Here is a 16,174-nt window from a genome sequence, read left to right as displayed (position 1 = left end):
TTTGGAAAACCCTATCGAATTGGGTATCTACGGAAAGCTTAGAGCTTCAGGCGTTCAAATCTAAAATTTGGGCTGGGTTAGAGCAACTGGAAGAGAGTTATGGGTGTTGAAAGGAGCCCGACTACGTGATTTTTTTGTCGCGACGAATGTACGCGTGGGAGCTCGAAAAATGGCACCCGGCACTCGGGTCCCAAGTCGCGACGGAGAGTGCATGATGTAATCTCGCGGGTCACGTGCGTATACTTCGCTATGCTAGCGGCTAGCGGCACCGCTGCGTGCAGCACTCGAGCCGAAAACTATTACTTTCTGAAGAGAAAATGTTTGTTCCTCTGCAGAGAAGGGAAATGTGCAATTGTCTTCCCAGTGCATGTACTATTTGCTGTGAACCGGTGATGGTAAGATATTTGGGATCCAATGACGAGTTGGTGGCAACGGGAGCGGTGGCTGCTGTTGATGGATGATGTCGGAAGAAGCGCTTTCTCAAGACAAGTTTCTGCAGACGATCAGGAATTTGAAAACATAATTGTGCTCGAACGTATTGTTTGTTCTGGAGTAGTACAGTAGAGAGACTTTGTTAGAGACATGGTCTGTGTGAAAGTGAACGTTCCTCACTTTCTCTCTCACACAGGTTATGTTTGGCTGACAACTATTTGTAGTGTTGCCTTGATTGAGTAACACTGACAGCATTGGAAATTTGGAAATAGTTTCCATTTCTGAAATGATGCATACTATTGGACAAAACTTTGCAAGAAAGACATAGCTTTCCGAAACAGTACCTGGGACCGGGACTGAAGTAGCCATCTCCTTGCCTTCATCACCAACAAGCTTCTGAATAGATACAAAATGCTGCACACCAGACGCAAGCGAAGTTTAATCGGATTGATGGCGATTCGCTTGCTTCTGTTGCTTTTTAGATTGGTGCACATGCCTTCCCAAAGCAATCCTCCTTGCTGGACAGTGACACCAGTCGGGAGCCATAACGTCGGTGCGCCTCTTGTTACGCCAATGAAACTTGGTAGTCCGAAGGATTAGGGGGCGCTGAACACGATGCAGCAACAACCTAAGGCGTAACAAGAGGCGCAAGGACCGAAACCCGTCCTCGAATATTGGCAAAAAGCGAGAGACAGCGCGTCGACAGAGAAACGTCTGGACGCCGCGCGAACGGGTGGAGGCATTGCTCCATATCCTTACCAAAGGACTAGAAACTTGAAATCGCCCAAAAAGAGCAAGGAGACTGCACAAGCGAAGTTCAAATGCAGGTCAGTTTTGATGCCTCCCGTAAAAATCGAAAAATCGAGTAAAAACCTATGTGCCATTACATCATCGATTTTCAATGGGCCGGGGATGGGCCAAGCGCGACAAGCGAAGTCCGTGAACTGGTCACGCGTCTGACCTCGCTAGCAATGCAGGCGTTTGATTTCGGTAATTGAGTTCTTCCTTGCTGCAGTAGTGGGCTGGTGGTTGGTAGCTAAGCCATTGGGGGAAAGGCTCATTATGATGGCACCTGCTGACGTTCAACACTGACTTCTTTACCCGTGTGCTCTTGCTGTGCGTTTGTCTGTGTGCAATGATTCTGCAGTTGGTTCCACAAGACACTCACGCGCACGGAGGCGGAGGAGATGTTGAAGAGAGTGCATGAGGATGGTGCTTTCCTCGTTCGCGAAAGCGAGACGGCGCACGATGCGTATGCAATCTCGTTCCGGTAAGTGTTCGAAGGTACAATCACATAGTTATGGTACATGGATACAGGGTTCTCTCCAAAGCGACGTAGCGGGCCGCTGCGCCCTCCTTCACTGTTTCACCGCCCCCTTTCAAAATGAATGCGCCACCCTTCAGTGTGCAAGCGTCACCTTTTTATATACATGATGAAGACACATCATGTAATAGCACCGCGCAGAATGGCGGCGCTAAATGGCGATATAGTCACAAAAATGTTGGGTCCGATGATCCCCCCCCCCCTTCACATTTGTTCTGGGTATTGCCCTGGGATATATTATCATTGTGTGGACAAGGAGGTACTGCATGTGTTTTCTTGGCTTCCTGTTGTGACCGTGTGCGTTATAATCTCATGTGCTGTGTGTATGCCGCGTACGTGTGTTTGTGTGCATGTCCGTTTGTCTTTGACGTGCAGCGCGGAGGGCAAAATCAAGCACTGTCGCATCAAGATGGACGGCCGTCTGTTCACTATCGGCACAGCTCAGTTTGAAAGCCTCTCCGAACTAGTGAGCTATTACGAGCGACACCCGCTGTACCGCAAGATGCGTCTCCGCTACCCAATCAACGAGGAGGTAGGCCCAAGTGTACACATATATGAGGATTTTTAGAGCATTTTACTCCGCTTGTGGTGCCTGATCTCCGCATGCTATAACACGGCTACTTGTGGTGTCGCCGTGGGCGGTATGACGTCACGTTTGTAGTAGCTGGCCCAGTACTCAAGTAAATCAGTCATGTGCGGGACTTGGGAATGTGATTCGGGCTTGGGACATGAACATGGTCATGTGACTTGATTGTGGGATTTGGACTTGGTCATGTGACCTTGTCTTGGGACCTTGTCACACACCGGTAACCAACGAGTGGGGCGGAGTAGTACACATAATATTATATGGTTGCGTATAAGCTACTTGTAGAGTATGTTGACCAGGGTCTATACTTTGAAGAGAGCCAGCATTAGCTCAGTAAAGAGTCCCGGCTAACGGGTCGACTTTCAACCAGAATCCTTAGTCAGTTCTCTTGCGCACGTGTGTGTGTGTGTGTGTGTGTGTGTGTGTGTGTGTGTGTGTGTGTGTGTGTGTGTGTGTGTATGGTCACGTTCATGTGTGTGCATCCATGTGCTGGTGTCTGTCCGTCTGTCCATCTGCCTATCTGCCCTGTCTGTGTGTTTTGTGTGTGTGTGTGTGTGTGCGTGTGACAGGTCCTGAAGATGATTGGTCAGCATCCAGACCCAGAGTCAATCTATGTTTCAGCAGATGGCATACTGTACACAGAACCGAATGCGTTTCAGAACAAGGTCGTCACTGTGAAGGCTATGTACGACTATCAAGCGCAACGTGACGATGAACTCACTTTCTGCAAGCATGCTATCATCACCAATGTTGAAAAGCATGACGGTGGCTGGTAAGCTGGGAGGAGCTGGGAACCTACGTGTATCTGTGTGTGTGTGTGTGGGTGCGTGTGCGCGTGTGTGTGCGTGTGTGTGTGTGTGTGTGTGTGTGCGCGTGTGTTTGTATGTGTTTGTATGTGTTTGTATGTATCTACACTGGAGATGTAGTCTTTCTACAGTCCATGTAGGTATGATGTGAGGCCGAGTTGAGTGCACAGGATCACAAGTAATGCTACATGGTTGCCTGTGTGTGTGTGTGTTTGTGTGTGTATATGTGTGTGTGTGTATGTGTGTGTGTGTGTGTGCATGTATGTGTGTGTGTGTGTGTGCGCGCGCGTGTGTGTGCGCGCGTGTGTGTGCGTGCCTTGCAAGCTGTTGACTGGTGTAATCCCAGGACAAGTTAGTTGCTATATCTAACGTAGTCGTTCGCTATCATCGCTTCCGCGATGGGCAGGTCTGAGGTCTGAGGTATGCGTGTGTATGACACTTGGCATCTCTCTTTGCAGGTGGAAAGGTGATTATGCTGGCAAGAAGCGACTTTGGTTCCCGTCAAATTATGTCGAGGAGATTGAAGCTCAGTCGCTCAAGGTACTGTTTCCACACAAAAAAGGAAATGGTTTAAAGGAAGGGTGTTGAAAGTGCAAGTAAAATGGAGGAAATGGGTAAGAGAGGTTAGGAAAGGGAAGGGTGCGGCCGGAAAGAGAACTTGTTGCTAACCGATTACCAAAGGTTGGTAAGACCTCGAAGACTTGAAATTTCAGAACTGGTTTAAAAAGTGCTGCTTACCGTAGCAACGTGTAGCATCAAATAGGACAGAGGCCGAAAGGGGCTGCTTACTCTCTTGCCAATCGAGGATATAATTGCTTTCTGAACTCTCATGTACTCCTGGTTTGTGCATCAACTGCACGACGAACGGCCTACTCACTGCTGCACGTGAGATATCCTAACCAGCATAGTTTTTTCCCTGATGATAGTCTCAAGAAAATCTAATAGGAACCTTAATTTCAACATATTCTCCTTGTTCTTAGCGTAATGTCGGCTTCACTGATACTATTAATTTTATAGCTGTAATAAAGTCATTGTCTCCTTGTCGCCTATTCATAAACTAAGCAGCGTGGTTTTTTTCTCAATCGGCGTGAAGCCATCCACTAGTAGCCATCCACAAAATCCGTACATCTCCCTGAAGGTGGGCCTTGCTCGAAAATTCGGATAATTTTATTCTTTCCAGTGGTTCGTGTGGCCCAGAGACCGTTTGGAGAGTGTTGTATAAGGATGTATGGATAGCATGGCTTCTCTACAGCGTTAACGCGCATGCTGACTGCGCTGCTGCTGCTGCTGCTGCTGCTTTCTGAATGCCTGCAGAAGGGCGAAGAGGACGGCCTGGGTGCGCTGCAGAAAGGCTCTCTGGACATTGCAAACTGCACAGTTGGTAAGCAATCACCAGCCTGATACCAGTATCGTTAAAGCCGTGTGTGGTCCGGTAATAGTTGCCATGGGGCGCATGGTGAAATCAGAACTGTGAAGCCCAGTGTTGGAATGCACAGATCAATGCCCGCTGGACCATTAATAACGTCAGGCGAAATTACTGGTCAGTCGGCGACACGCATTTTTCACAAAAATTTGCGTTTCTCCTGCTGGGAGAGTATGCGTGTACTCGAGTCTCATCCTGAGCACGTTTTTTCTTCTTTTTCAGCTCCAGTGTACCTGTATTTTTCATTGCAAAGCCGTCCTCGATTGTTGTGTTTTTTGTTCAAACGAAGTGGACATTCAATCATGAAGGCAGAGGACATAGGAGCCTGATTGGAGTTTCTCGTGGCATAGGACGGCCACACAGAGACACTTTGAGATTTTCTGAATATAAAATACCGTACGCACGATGCTGAGATCAATTTGTGCGATATCAAATTGTTTGTGATCTACCACATCGAGCAGAACGGGATCCAAACACAAGCTTACCGACGGTTAGGCTGCCGACCTGACTGGACCAATGATCCCTGGCTTCACCAGACGCCAGAAGTCGGACACCATGTCCTTTGCCGCGACGTCCATCTCCAAAAAGAACTCCATCTTCGTCGTGAAAAGGCTTGAAATACTCAATATTCAACCGAGATTCGCGGTCTCACCCTTTCTCAGATCGAATCATTTTTTGTTGTAGCAGTTGCAGGGCAGATCCCCGCCACTACTTCAACAGAAGATGGCTCCAAAGCATGCCTGGAACAAGCTATATCGAGGTTGCAAGCCACCCCTCTCAGCACTTTTTTTGAAGAAATTCGAAATTTCAATGGTGGAAGATATACTATGAAGAGAATTTCAAAAAGTATGTTTCGCGGAGCGATCGCTCAACCTACGTCATTCAAACTTTGCAGGATGGTTCAGACGTACATGCTAGGCATGGAACCACAGAAGATGATATCATAGCTGACACACAGAGTCACACACACAGCAGATTCGTGTGCACAGATACTAAATTAGTGGACGTCGTCATCTTCTTCCCGCTGATCTCAAATGTACTATGACGTGCTATTTCGCCTGACGAAGATCTTGGGCCATGTGTGGTCGGGTAATACTTGACCTGGATGAACGTGTCTTGTGTGATGCATTGCAATGTGACTAGTCTGTGTGTGTGTGTGTGTGTGTGTGTGTGTGTGTGTGTGTGTGTGTGTGTGTGTGTGTGTGTGTGCGTGTGTGTGTGCGTGAACGTACAACGTTACATGTGGGTTTTCTTTGCGTGGTGGGTTAACAGAGCAAGTTGCCATGCTACCCATTCCAAATCGCGCCGACTATCTATACAAGTTCCGCATTCTGCCGCAGGGCGCGACGAAAGGCATTGAGGTTGCCACCGATGACCAAGGGGTGAGTATGTTGAAAGCATACCGGTATGTGATTTGGCTGCCTCCCTCACTTCTGGGCCAGGGCTAGTCCCCCAGCCGGTAGACTGGTCATCTAGCGGCCTCGGGGCAGGCCGGAGACGCCTGCTACATGTAATTGTCTGTGATGTCAAGATAGCTCTGGTTGTGGAGATTCTACATTGGTTTGCACACAACTGCCTGTGTTAGACCTACGTCGCCTGGGCAGGTATGGCCCCCGGTATGCAGATAATATGAGCAGCTGTTGCATGGGACCTTACTCCCCGGACATGGGACCTTACTCCCCGGACATGGGACCTTACTCCCTCGACATGGGACCTTACTCCCTGGGCATGGGACCTTGCTCCCTGGGCATGGGACCTCACTCCCTGGGCATGGAACCTCACTCCCTGGGCATGGGACCTCACTCCCTGGGGACCAGACCTAGCTATGCATGTGTTCAGAATAGGTTCTGATTGCCACAACTTGATTGGAACAAATAAGTCCTTAATTGAGAGTTGTCCTTAGTCGAGAGGTGCCCTTTGCTGAGAGGTGTCCTTAGTTGAGAGGTGCCCTTTGTTGAGAGGTGTCTGCTAATGGGAATATCTTCTGGAGTCTGATTAAATTCACTACGAACAAAGGCGCATGTGGAATTGACATTCACTGTAATAGTACACTGTGTCTTGATGTTCTGGTGCTTACACGATGTCCAGGACATGAGGGAATGGATGACGAAAATCAAGCAGGCATCGCAAGAGCTAGCGTCACGAGTAAGTGCAGCGTCCTCGGTGTGCCGAAACTACTGCGTGTGTAATGTGCATGCTATGCTGCAGTGTAAAGTTTACTGTAAACCGATTACTGCTTGTTGCTATGCTGCAGTGCTGTCTGCTAGCCAGTCCGCTATGCTGCTGTTGTCTGCGGGTCAGGTGGGATATGCGCTGTGGCTAGCAAGGCATAGCAGACACTGGTCTAAGTGCGGTGTACACATGTGTCAGTTCTGTGTGTGCGGATATGCCGCACTAGTACGAGTAGTAGTGACTTTGTTAGGGTCACAGTGTGGCTATCAAATGCACACAGACAGAAAATTCAGTGTGCTGTGTGACTTATGTTCTCTTCCACGTTCTGCATCATGCATAACATGTACTCGTATGCGATCTGTGTGTGTGTGCGTGTGTGTGTTTTGTGTGCGTGTCACGTGTGTGTGTGTGTGTTTTGTGTGTGTGTGTTTTGTGTGTGTGTGTGGGTGTACGTGCGTGCGTGTGTGTGTGTGCATTTGCGTGTGTGCACGTGCACAGAATCAGATCAAGCTACAGGCGCAGCGCTCGTTCAGGATTGCCCTGGAGCTCTCCGACCTCGTCGTCTACTGTAGACCCGTGCCTTTCGACATTGACAGTAAGCAAGACAGTGTGGGGGTGGGCCAGCTTGGAACATGTGCATGTATCCAATGAACACAGCGGTATACAAGAGAAGTACAAACTGATCTATTTGGCTAATAGTATTAGCCAGCTATGCACGTGTCGCCTGCACATGATCATCTCTTGGTAGTTAGGTGTGGAAGGTACTGCTTTGTAGCGTCTTCCTCTAACCCCGCCTGTCCTACATCATACCCACCCCTTCTTTCACTCGCTTTCTCTTACTCTCTGTCTTTCTGTCTGTCTCTCTCTCTGTCTCTGTCTCTCTCTCTCTCTCTCTCTCTCTCTCTCTGTCTCTCTCTCTCTCTCTCTCTCTCTCTCTCTCTCTCTCTCTCTCTCTCTCTCTCTCTCTCTCTCTCTCTCTCTCTCTCTCTCTCTCTCTCTCTTCTGCACCTGCTTGTGTTTCTCTGCCATCAGACTTTGGCCGGAGATACTTTGAGATGTCCTCTTTCCCTGAGAACAAAGTGGAGCGTTACATAACCAAGAAGTTTGCTGTACGCTTCATCATGTACAACTTCCGGCAGTTTTCACGTATCTACCCGAAGGGTACGCGCGTCGACTCCTCCAACTACGACCCGCAGCCGATCTGGAACTGCGGCTCTCAGCTTGTGGCACTCAACTATCAGACGCCAGGTTAGCTGCTTATAACTATGCTGTTCTTGTGTTTAGTACAGTGGTGTCAAGTAGAATCCAACCCCGTGTACTTACCAGCCCTGGCAGCTATGCGAACCCTTGCGCTACCAACACTGGTCTGTGCAGTGATTGGAGCTCCGTTCTATTCCGGATATTGGATTTCTTCCTTTTCCTTTCACTGTATCTCTGACGCATGTGTACTCACTTGAATGGAGGCAAGGAAACTGTGTTGCTGGTGCAGGAACGGCACCAGTAGATCGCTCGTCCTTCTGGACTGATTGGATCCATGGCTACAAACTGTGTTGCTCAATGCACAACCAGCCCAGTTGTTAGAGCGCTTGCCATGGCATATAGCCCAGCTTTCTGTACCCCGCACAGCACTCCGCCTGCACAGTGTGCACAGTGTGCACACTGTGCATGACGTGCAGGGTCAAGTACAGTACTGCTGCTGCTCAATAGTGAAATCCAATCGAGCGAGTCAATGCCACGCCGTGCGCCGTGCAGCCCTAGACCTGCGAACACTGGGACGGTGAACTGGCGCAGGGAGGAAACTTGACTCACGCGATCGGATGTCGTTGAGTAGCGCTGTACTCCTGTACCGGGAGGCTACTTCTTGCACATGTTAACAGCTAGAAGATCGTTTGAAACACAGACGGGGTACGTCTGCTCCTGCTTTTGTTATTGAATCAATCTACTGTTGTGGGACCTACAGTTTAAGGTCACAGATTTCAATTTTTTAAAGATGTTGACTCTGTGCCTTCCCTCCTGGTATGCGAATACGTTTGTTAAACAATAGCTGACATTGACACGGCGTTGCTGCTGTTTTCCGAGGCTGCAGCACATTGGTTGATGTGTTACTCACATGCATTATGATCTGTAATGTGTGCGTGTTGCAGATCGGTCGATGCAGCTCAACGAGGGAAAGTTCTTGGTCAATGGCAGGTGAGGCTTTCAAGCTACTGCAGTATGCCTTTGCCAGCATGGTCTAGATCCAGGAGATATGATAATACGAATGACATCCGCATCGGATGTGTTTTGTATGGAGTGGCGATTGTAAACCTGTAATTAATCATCAATTCTTTTACAGAATTGTGCGTGTGTGTGTGCGTGTGTGTGTTCACGCACGTATGTGTGAGCGTGTGTATGCGCATGTATGCGTGTGTGCATGCGTGCATATGTATGTGTGTACATGTGAATCAAGTCCTACTTAGCAATGCCATCTCTATCTCAGTTCAGATGCAATGTTATGGTTGCGTGTGCTGTGCTCTGGTGTTTGTCGATCAGATGCGGATTTATTCTGCAGCCCGACGTAATGCGTGACCCCAAGTACGATCCGTTTGATGTGAAAAGTTTGAGTGTTGAACCGCAGACTGTCACTGTAGTTGTAAGTCTAGCTGATTCAGCCTGTTGCTACTGTTGCTACTGTTGCCACGGTTGCTACTGTTGCTATGATGCTACTGTTGCTATGATGCTACTGTTGCTATGATGCTACTGTTGCTACTGTTGCTACTGTTGCTATGATGCTACTGTTGCTATGATGCTACTGTTGCTACTGTTGCTACTGTTGCTACTGTTGCCACGGTTGCTACTGTTGCTACTGTTGCCACGGTTGCCACTGTTGCTACTGTTGCTACTGTTGCTACTGTTGCTACTGTTGCTACTGTTGCTACTGTTGCCACGGTTGCTACTGTTGCTACTGTTGCCACGGTTGCTACTGTTGCCACTGTTGCTACTGTTGCCACGGTTGCTACGGTTGCCACGGTTGCCACTGTTGCTACTGCTGCTACTGTTGCTACTGTTGCCACGGTTGCTACTGTTGCTACTGTTGCTACTGTTGCCACTGTTGCCACAGTTGCCACTGTTGCTACTGTTGCTACTGTTGCTACTGTTGCTACTGTTGCCACGGTTGCTACTGTTGCTACTGTTGCTACTGTCGCCACGGTTGCTACTGTTGCTACTGTTGCTACTGTTGCCACGGTTGCTACTGTTGCCACGGTTGCTACTGTTGCTACTGTTGCTACTGTTGCCACGGTTGCTACTGTTGCCACGGTTGCTACTGCTGCTACTGTTGCTACTGTTGCCACGGTTGCTACTGTTGCTACTGTTGCTACTGTTGCTACTGTTGCCACGGTTGCTACTGTTGCTACTGTTGCCACGGTTGCTACTGTTGCTACTGTTGCTACTGTTGCCACGGTTGCTACTGTTGCTACTGTTGCCACGGTTGCTACTGTTGCTACTGTTGCTACTGTTGCCACGGTTGCTACTGTTGCTACTGTTGCCACGGTTGCTACTGTTGCTACGGTTGCTACTGTTGCTACTGTTGCTACTGTTGCCACGGTTGCTACTGTTGCTACTGTTGCTACTGTTGCCACGGTTGCTACTGTTGCTACTGTTGCTACTGTTGCTACGGTTGCTACGGTTGCTACTGATTTACCTACTTGCCTTCCTGTACGTTGTTTGCTGCTGTATTCATCATGTACATGTGCGTGTGTGCCATTGAAAGTCATCCGACACAAGAGCCTCCGAAATTAGCTGTTGACATGTGTGTGCGTGAGTGTGGGGGGGGGGGGGTGAGAGAAAGAAAGAGAGAGAAGAGAGAGAGAGAGAGAGAGAGAGAGAGAGAGAGAGAGAGAGAGAGAGAGAGAGAGAGAGAGAGAGAGAGAGAGAGAGAGAGAGAGAGAGAGAGAGAGAGATTACACACCTGTTGATGTTGCCGGCTGTACCTGTTGATGTTGCTGCATTCCGTGCTCAGATCATGGGTGCTCGCAACCTGCTGAAGCAAGGCCGTGGCATCCCCTCGCCGTTCGTGGAAGTGGAGTGTGCTGGGATGGAAATCGACAGCCAGAATCGATATAGGACATCCACGAAAAGTAAGCGCAGTGTGCCTCTGCATACAGGATATATTCCGGGCATTTATTACTACTGCTGAATACACTCATATCTTGCTGATCCGGGTGGTACATGGCCTGGCATTGCCCATAACTCTAAATCACTTTTGTTTCCATGGGAAAGGGCAAGAGATCTGGCATGTGACGTCATTATTTCCACACATATTGGCAACAGAGTAGTGATATATCCACTAAAACTCACCCACAGGGTGCCGGTTGGACCGAGTTGCCCTTCATTAGCTGTGAAGTTTGGATAAGAGAGGTATGAGTGTACTGCTGTACTAGTGATGGTGCTGATCATAGTGCTGATTGCTAGATGGTACGTGGTGCATACTTGCTTTATGCGTGTAGAACTGGCTATGAAAACCACCTTTCTATGGAGACCACCTGTATAGAAGGACCACCTGTATGGAAGGACCACCTGTATAGAAGGACTGTGTGTGTAGAGGACCACCTGTAGAGAGACTAGAGTACCTGTGTAGAACAACCACCTATATAGAAGGACCGCCTGTGCAGAAGGACTGCCTGTGCAGAAGGACTACCTGTGCAAAAAACTTGCCCGTAAAGTACACCAGCTCTTAGTACAATATGAAGAGCACAGTTATTCCCATACAAGCTGCCGGAGTGTTGCTCTGCATGAACTCCAGTCACAATATGACATGGCTAAGGTTATGGCTATAGCACTGGTTGTTATCAGCATGCCGTGGTAAATTCTACAACCTTGTAGTATTGAAACGAGCGTATCTATGACAAATGAGCAAACAGTTCCACTAGCGAGCGAGCTATCGAACGAGTTGACGAGTTTCACTGATGTGGCGGCAAAGATGATTTTTTCTATTCTTTTTCAAATTGACATGTGCCTCGAATTCTTCACTGGTAACCCTGTATTACTATCCTTTTGCCCCAATGCACTGTCTTGCAGGTGACAACGGCCTCAACCCGACGTGGAACGAGACGTTTGAATGGGACATTGCCAACCCGGACCTTGCTCTCATGCGGTTCTGCGTACAGGATGAAGACGTGTTCGGGGAACCCAACTTCCTAGGGCAAGCAACATTCCCGATGCGCTCCATGAGAACTGGTACGAGGGTGCAGCTCGACGGCGGAACAGGGGAAAGCCAAGTACTCTCTATGACATTCATTAGTTTATTAAAGGGAAAGATGCAAACGGGAAAAGTCTGAAGAAAAAATTGACTGTCACCACCAGGGCTTGAACCAGAGACCCTCGCTTGTAGCCAGCGATGCTCTAATACTAATAAGGGATTCACACACACGGATAAAACCATGGTTGTGGGAAAATCGTTATGGAAACCATGGTACTGGGGGAAAGGAAGAAGCTCTCGGGAAAAATTGGCAAAGCCGTGGCCGTGGACCTCAGGGCGTTTGTCAAGGGAAAAATCCCATGGCTATGAGACACGCATGCGTAGATCCTGTCTTTGGCGAGAACTCTGAACCCTAGTTGTACGAGTGCATCGCAACCAGTGCATTTTCAGACAGTGCCCATTGGAAAATCGTGTGTGACGAATGGAAAACATAAAACAGAATGTACTACAAAAATGCAGTACAGATATATTTGGAAATTCCCCCGCACAAATCCATGGGCAAACATGCGGCCAAGAGAAAACTGACCACGGGTGTGCACGGCCCCACTCCGTTGACCAAAGGTCTGAACTTTTACCTTGTCCCGTGACCTCAGGTTTCCCCGTGAGTGTGAATCCCCTCTAACCACTGAGCTATGGTGTAGTCGTCATCTCTCTGTGTCAGTGGTTGATCCCCAATCAATGCATACACTTCATTACATAGTATGCCTGTGAGCAAAGGCTAGTGTGCTGAAAGTCTAATGCTCACCACTATCATCAGGCAACACGGGGATACTAGTAATAGGGAAAATGGGGATGCACTACACTAAGCCGTTGCCGCACGCCTATGTCCGTATTGTCAAGCTTGAGATACATGAAGCAGTTGAAATCCTGCTTGCTAGCTATGATGCATCCGACAAAATTGGTTGTGCCTGCGTGGAGCTCAGATGTCCTGCCGAATTACCTGATGCTTGGCTAGCTCACGATTGCCAGCTACATATATTCCATGTCCTGGCTAATAGTAATAAGCCCATTGCGCATTGCCAAATAAGGATTGTACGAGTAATGCATGTGAGTACACTGGGATCAGGGATGCACTGTCCAACACCCCAGACGACCATACCCAGGTGGCTGTGTGGGGTATTCGCGGTACAGATTACGTCATTGCGCAAAGGGCTGATTGCTTGATGTGACACTGTGACTGACTGCACACGACTGCAGGTTATCGCTCTATCCAGTTCCTGAATGCGTACAGTGAGGAGCTGGAGTTAGCGACTCTCCTGATCCACATTGATGTGAGGAACGCCCGTGACAATGATGACGAGGACTTGTATAGTTCTATACAAGAGTTAAGGCAGCAAGTTGTGCGACTGAATGCCGGCCTCACCGACTCTGGCAACCAGACGGAGGCCAGCGAGGAGCTAGTCAAGGCGCAAAGCAGACTTCTAGACCTGCAATCCGCAAGGTATGTGCCGCATGCCGTGGTGTTGTGCTGTGTCTGTGTGTGTGTGTGTGTATGCGTGTGTGTACGTGTGTGTGTGTGTGTGTGTGTGTGTGTGTGTGGTGGTGTGCTGTGTCTCTCTGTGTGTACGTGTATGTGTGGCGGGCATGTGTATGTGTGGCGGGCATGTGTATGTGTGGTGGGCATGTGTATGTACGTGTGTGGGCGTTGGTGTGTACGTGTGTGGGCGTTGGTGTGTACGTGTGTACGTGTGTGGGCGTTGGTGTGTACGTGTGTACGTGTGTGGGCGTTGGTGTGTACGTGTGTGTGTGGGGGGGGGGGGTGTACGTGTGTGTGTGGGGGGGATGTACGTGTGTGTGTGGGGGGGGGGGTGTACGTGTGTGTGTGGGGGGGGGGGGGTGTACGTGTGTGCGTGGAGGCGCTTGTCTTGATCTGTTTCATTCAGATTCAGATCCGCTATGGCTGCTATCAGAGAAAATTCTGAGGGTGCACATCCCTGAGTGCATTTGCAGATTTGCGTGCTTTTCTTGTGACGGGCGTATACATGGTACATGGTGCGTGTTTGGGTTTGTGTGGACTACAGTTCAATCGTTTCCCTGTCCTTTCTCCTGCCGCTTACATAGCAGTGTAGTGGGTTAGCCCCTAATCCGGGAGGGTGAGCTGTGTGTGTGTTGGGGGGGGGGGGGGGGCGGCAGTTTGAAATGCATCCTGATCCCAAGGGAACACTTTTGGCAGAATTCAAGTTCTGTTTCTCGACAGAACCCTGCGAATGTATGCTATTGAACGTGTCCGTCGTCTCTGCTCATGCCCTTTCTTGTGGTGTTTATAGGCAAAAGCAGCACAAGCCTTCTGTGCGTGCTCCTGCTGCGCGCACAACCTCCAACGCTCGCGCTCACTAGGCGATGACACGCCATGGCTTCATTGGAGGCGACAACGGCGCTAGTCACAGCTTGGTGGGAGCAGTGCAGCTGCTTCCACACCGCTGGAGCATCGCCTTGGCCTCCTTTCCATGGGCGTTTGTAGTGTCTATGGACAAGCTTGCTGGTAAAAACGGCGGCTTCGCCAATGAACCGAATGACACTGCTTGTGTATTATATTGCATATCGATGAAGGATAATAATATCTGATTTTGCAGAGATTTTGCACGTATTTGTTTGACAGAGGAATCACCTTACCCTGACAGGATGATGATGATGACGATAATGATTTTGTTAGCTTCCCTGTTTCCTTGTTTCCAATTTTCTCCCCAAAGACCCGATCTATGCACCCACTACCGCCTTCTATCTGTGCTGCTGCTGCTGCTAGCTAGCATGCAGCGTTCATGGCCTGTTTTGAATGCTGCTTGCGGCGGCGGAGGCTTTGATTGCTAGAGCACTGTTGATTGCTTTGCCTGCTGCCGTGCAGTGTGGGCCAGCGCCAGTCGCCTATTACTTAACCTCTTTTAGAGCACCGTTCAAGTGCCCGCTCTCTTCTATTGCAGCAGCGCGGTTCATGACTCGCCGCCTCACATTGTGTCTCAGCCTACTCTTTCCGCCCCCCGCGTGACATCATCTATCCCGTCCCCATTGATATCGTTGAACTTTCCCTATGTTGTCAGCGATTTGCTGGCTAGTCGGTCCGACACACATTGCCACGGGTGTCCGCCTCTACATCACTGTGCTTGTCGCCATAGCTACCTGACTTCCCAGCGCCGCCATGATTGCCATGGTTACCGACATGGTAAAGTTACTACTTGCCAGTGCTTTTTCTCCTACTGCTGCTGCTGCTAGTGCGACCGCTTTGGCTGATTCAGTGGCGAAGAGTAGCCTCCGCTTCACTGGTCCGTTGCGAGGAGTCCACGGAAGTAATTCAACAGAGAGCGTGGCCCCTGTCAGACCTCTCGCACCCGTACAGCAGACACTCCTGGCCACCACTGCCTGCTAAGACTATTTCCCTCTGTGGCAGCGGGGTTCCTCCCCTCCCCCTGCTCCTTACCAACTCGCATATTCTTATATTTGGTAGTCGTATTTTGGCGAATTTCTTTGTTCTCTTCTATTTCTATTCCTTTTTAGGCATGCGCGTTCATGCCTATTGTTTCGTTGCTTGTCGGAAATATGACTATTTTTTTCTTTGTTATTGTCGTTGCTTGCTCTTACGTGATGCAAAGCGTATTTGGTTAGCAGAGTATTGTCAATCATTGGCGGGCTAACGTACGGTTAGCGGTTCCGACCGACTCCGACTGACTGCGGCCGCCAGCCGTGTGCAGCAACTACGCTTACTGGATATTGAAATCGTCCGCGACCCCAACTGGTTCTTCCGCATTCCCATCGTTTTGATCCATATATAGATTGTCTGCAGTCAACTGAACTGTCCCCTGGAGCTTTGTGACTTGCAGGTGTTTGCTTTCCTCCTTTTTTTCCTTTTTTTTTTACAACAAAAATCTTGATAATGTTCAACATTGTAGCGATTTTACATTCTTCGGTTCGTATCTTGCCAATTTTACTATTCTACTATTCTCAGTCCTGATATTGCCAACCCTCCTCCCCTCCCCTCCCCGCTCTTTGCCAACGTGCAGTCATTGTCCTAACAAAAGAAATAATGACTTCCTACCAGACCTCGGTCGGTGCTCTCTAACTGCCTGTGTCACCGTGGCAGTGTGTGTGTGTGTGAATGTTCTACTACAGCTACAAAGTACAATGTAGTTCTGGCCAGCGTGGCTATTCGACCTCATGAAGAACAAGTAACTTAGTTACACAGTCAGACCTCACACATCCG

At 49.2% G+C, this 16,174-nt stretch overlaps 1 protein-coding gene across 1 annotated transcript in view; it reads left to right on the top strand.

Annotated features, from left to right (window-relative positions):
* LOC135810170 (1-phosphatidylinositol 4,5-bisphosphate phosphodiesterase gamma-1-like) overlaps positions 1 to 16,013 on the top strand; it is a 34,508-nt gene extending 18,495 nt beyond the window's left edge. The window contains exons 18-32 of the mRNA XM_065323645.1: positions 1,580 to 1,702; positions 2,132 to 2,288; positions 2,912 to 3,114; positions 3,607 to 3,688; positions 4,463 to 4,529; positions 5,844 to 5,953; positions 6,660 to 6,716; positions 7,242 to 7,338; positions 7,776 to 7,991; positions 8,888 to 8,933; positions 9,276 to 9,375; positions 10,744 to 10,861; positions 11,802 to 11,960; positions 13,180 to 13,423; positions 14,250 to 16,013. Of these exons, the coding sequence (XP_065179717.1) occupies positions 1,580 to 1,702; positions 2,132 to 2,288; positions 2,912 to 3,114; positions 3,607 to 3,688; positions 4,463 to 4,529; positions 5,844 to 5,953; positions 6,660 to 6,716; positions 7,242 to 7,338; positions 7,776 to 7,991; positions 8,888 to 8,933; positions 9,276 to 9,375; positions 10,744 to 10,861; positions 11,802 to 11,960; positions 13,180 to 13,423; positions 14,250 to 14,319 (1,849 nt within the window). The 3' untranslated portion in view covers positions 14,320 to 16,013. The remainder of the gene's footprint in view (positions 1 to 1,579; positions 1,703 to 2,131; positions 2,289 to 2,911; positions 3,115 to 3,606; positions 3,689 to 4,462; positions 4,530 to 5,843; positions 5,954 to 6,659; positions 6,717 to 7,241; positions 7,339 to 7,775; positions 7,992 to 8,887; positions 8,934 to 9,275; positions 9,376 to 10,743; positions 10,862 to 11,801; positions 11,961 to 13,179; positions 13,424 to 14,249) is intronic.
* Positions 16,014 to 16,174: the final 161 nt, after the last annotated feature.

This window comes from Sycon ciliatum, chromosome 1 (assembly GCF_964019385.1).
Source record: "Sycon ciliatum chromosome 1, ocSycCili1.1, whole genome shotgun sequence".
NCBI lineage: Eukaryota > Metazoa > Porifera > Calcarea > Leucosolenida > Sycettidae > Sycon > Sycon ciliatum.
Note: the sequence above shows the minus strand (reverse complement) of the source record. Positions and strands in the feature narration are given on the sequence as shown.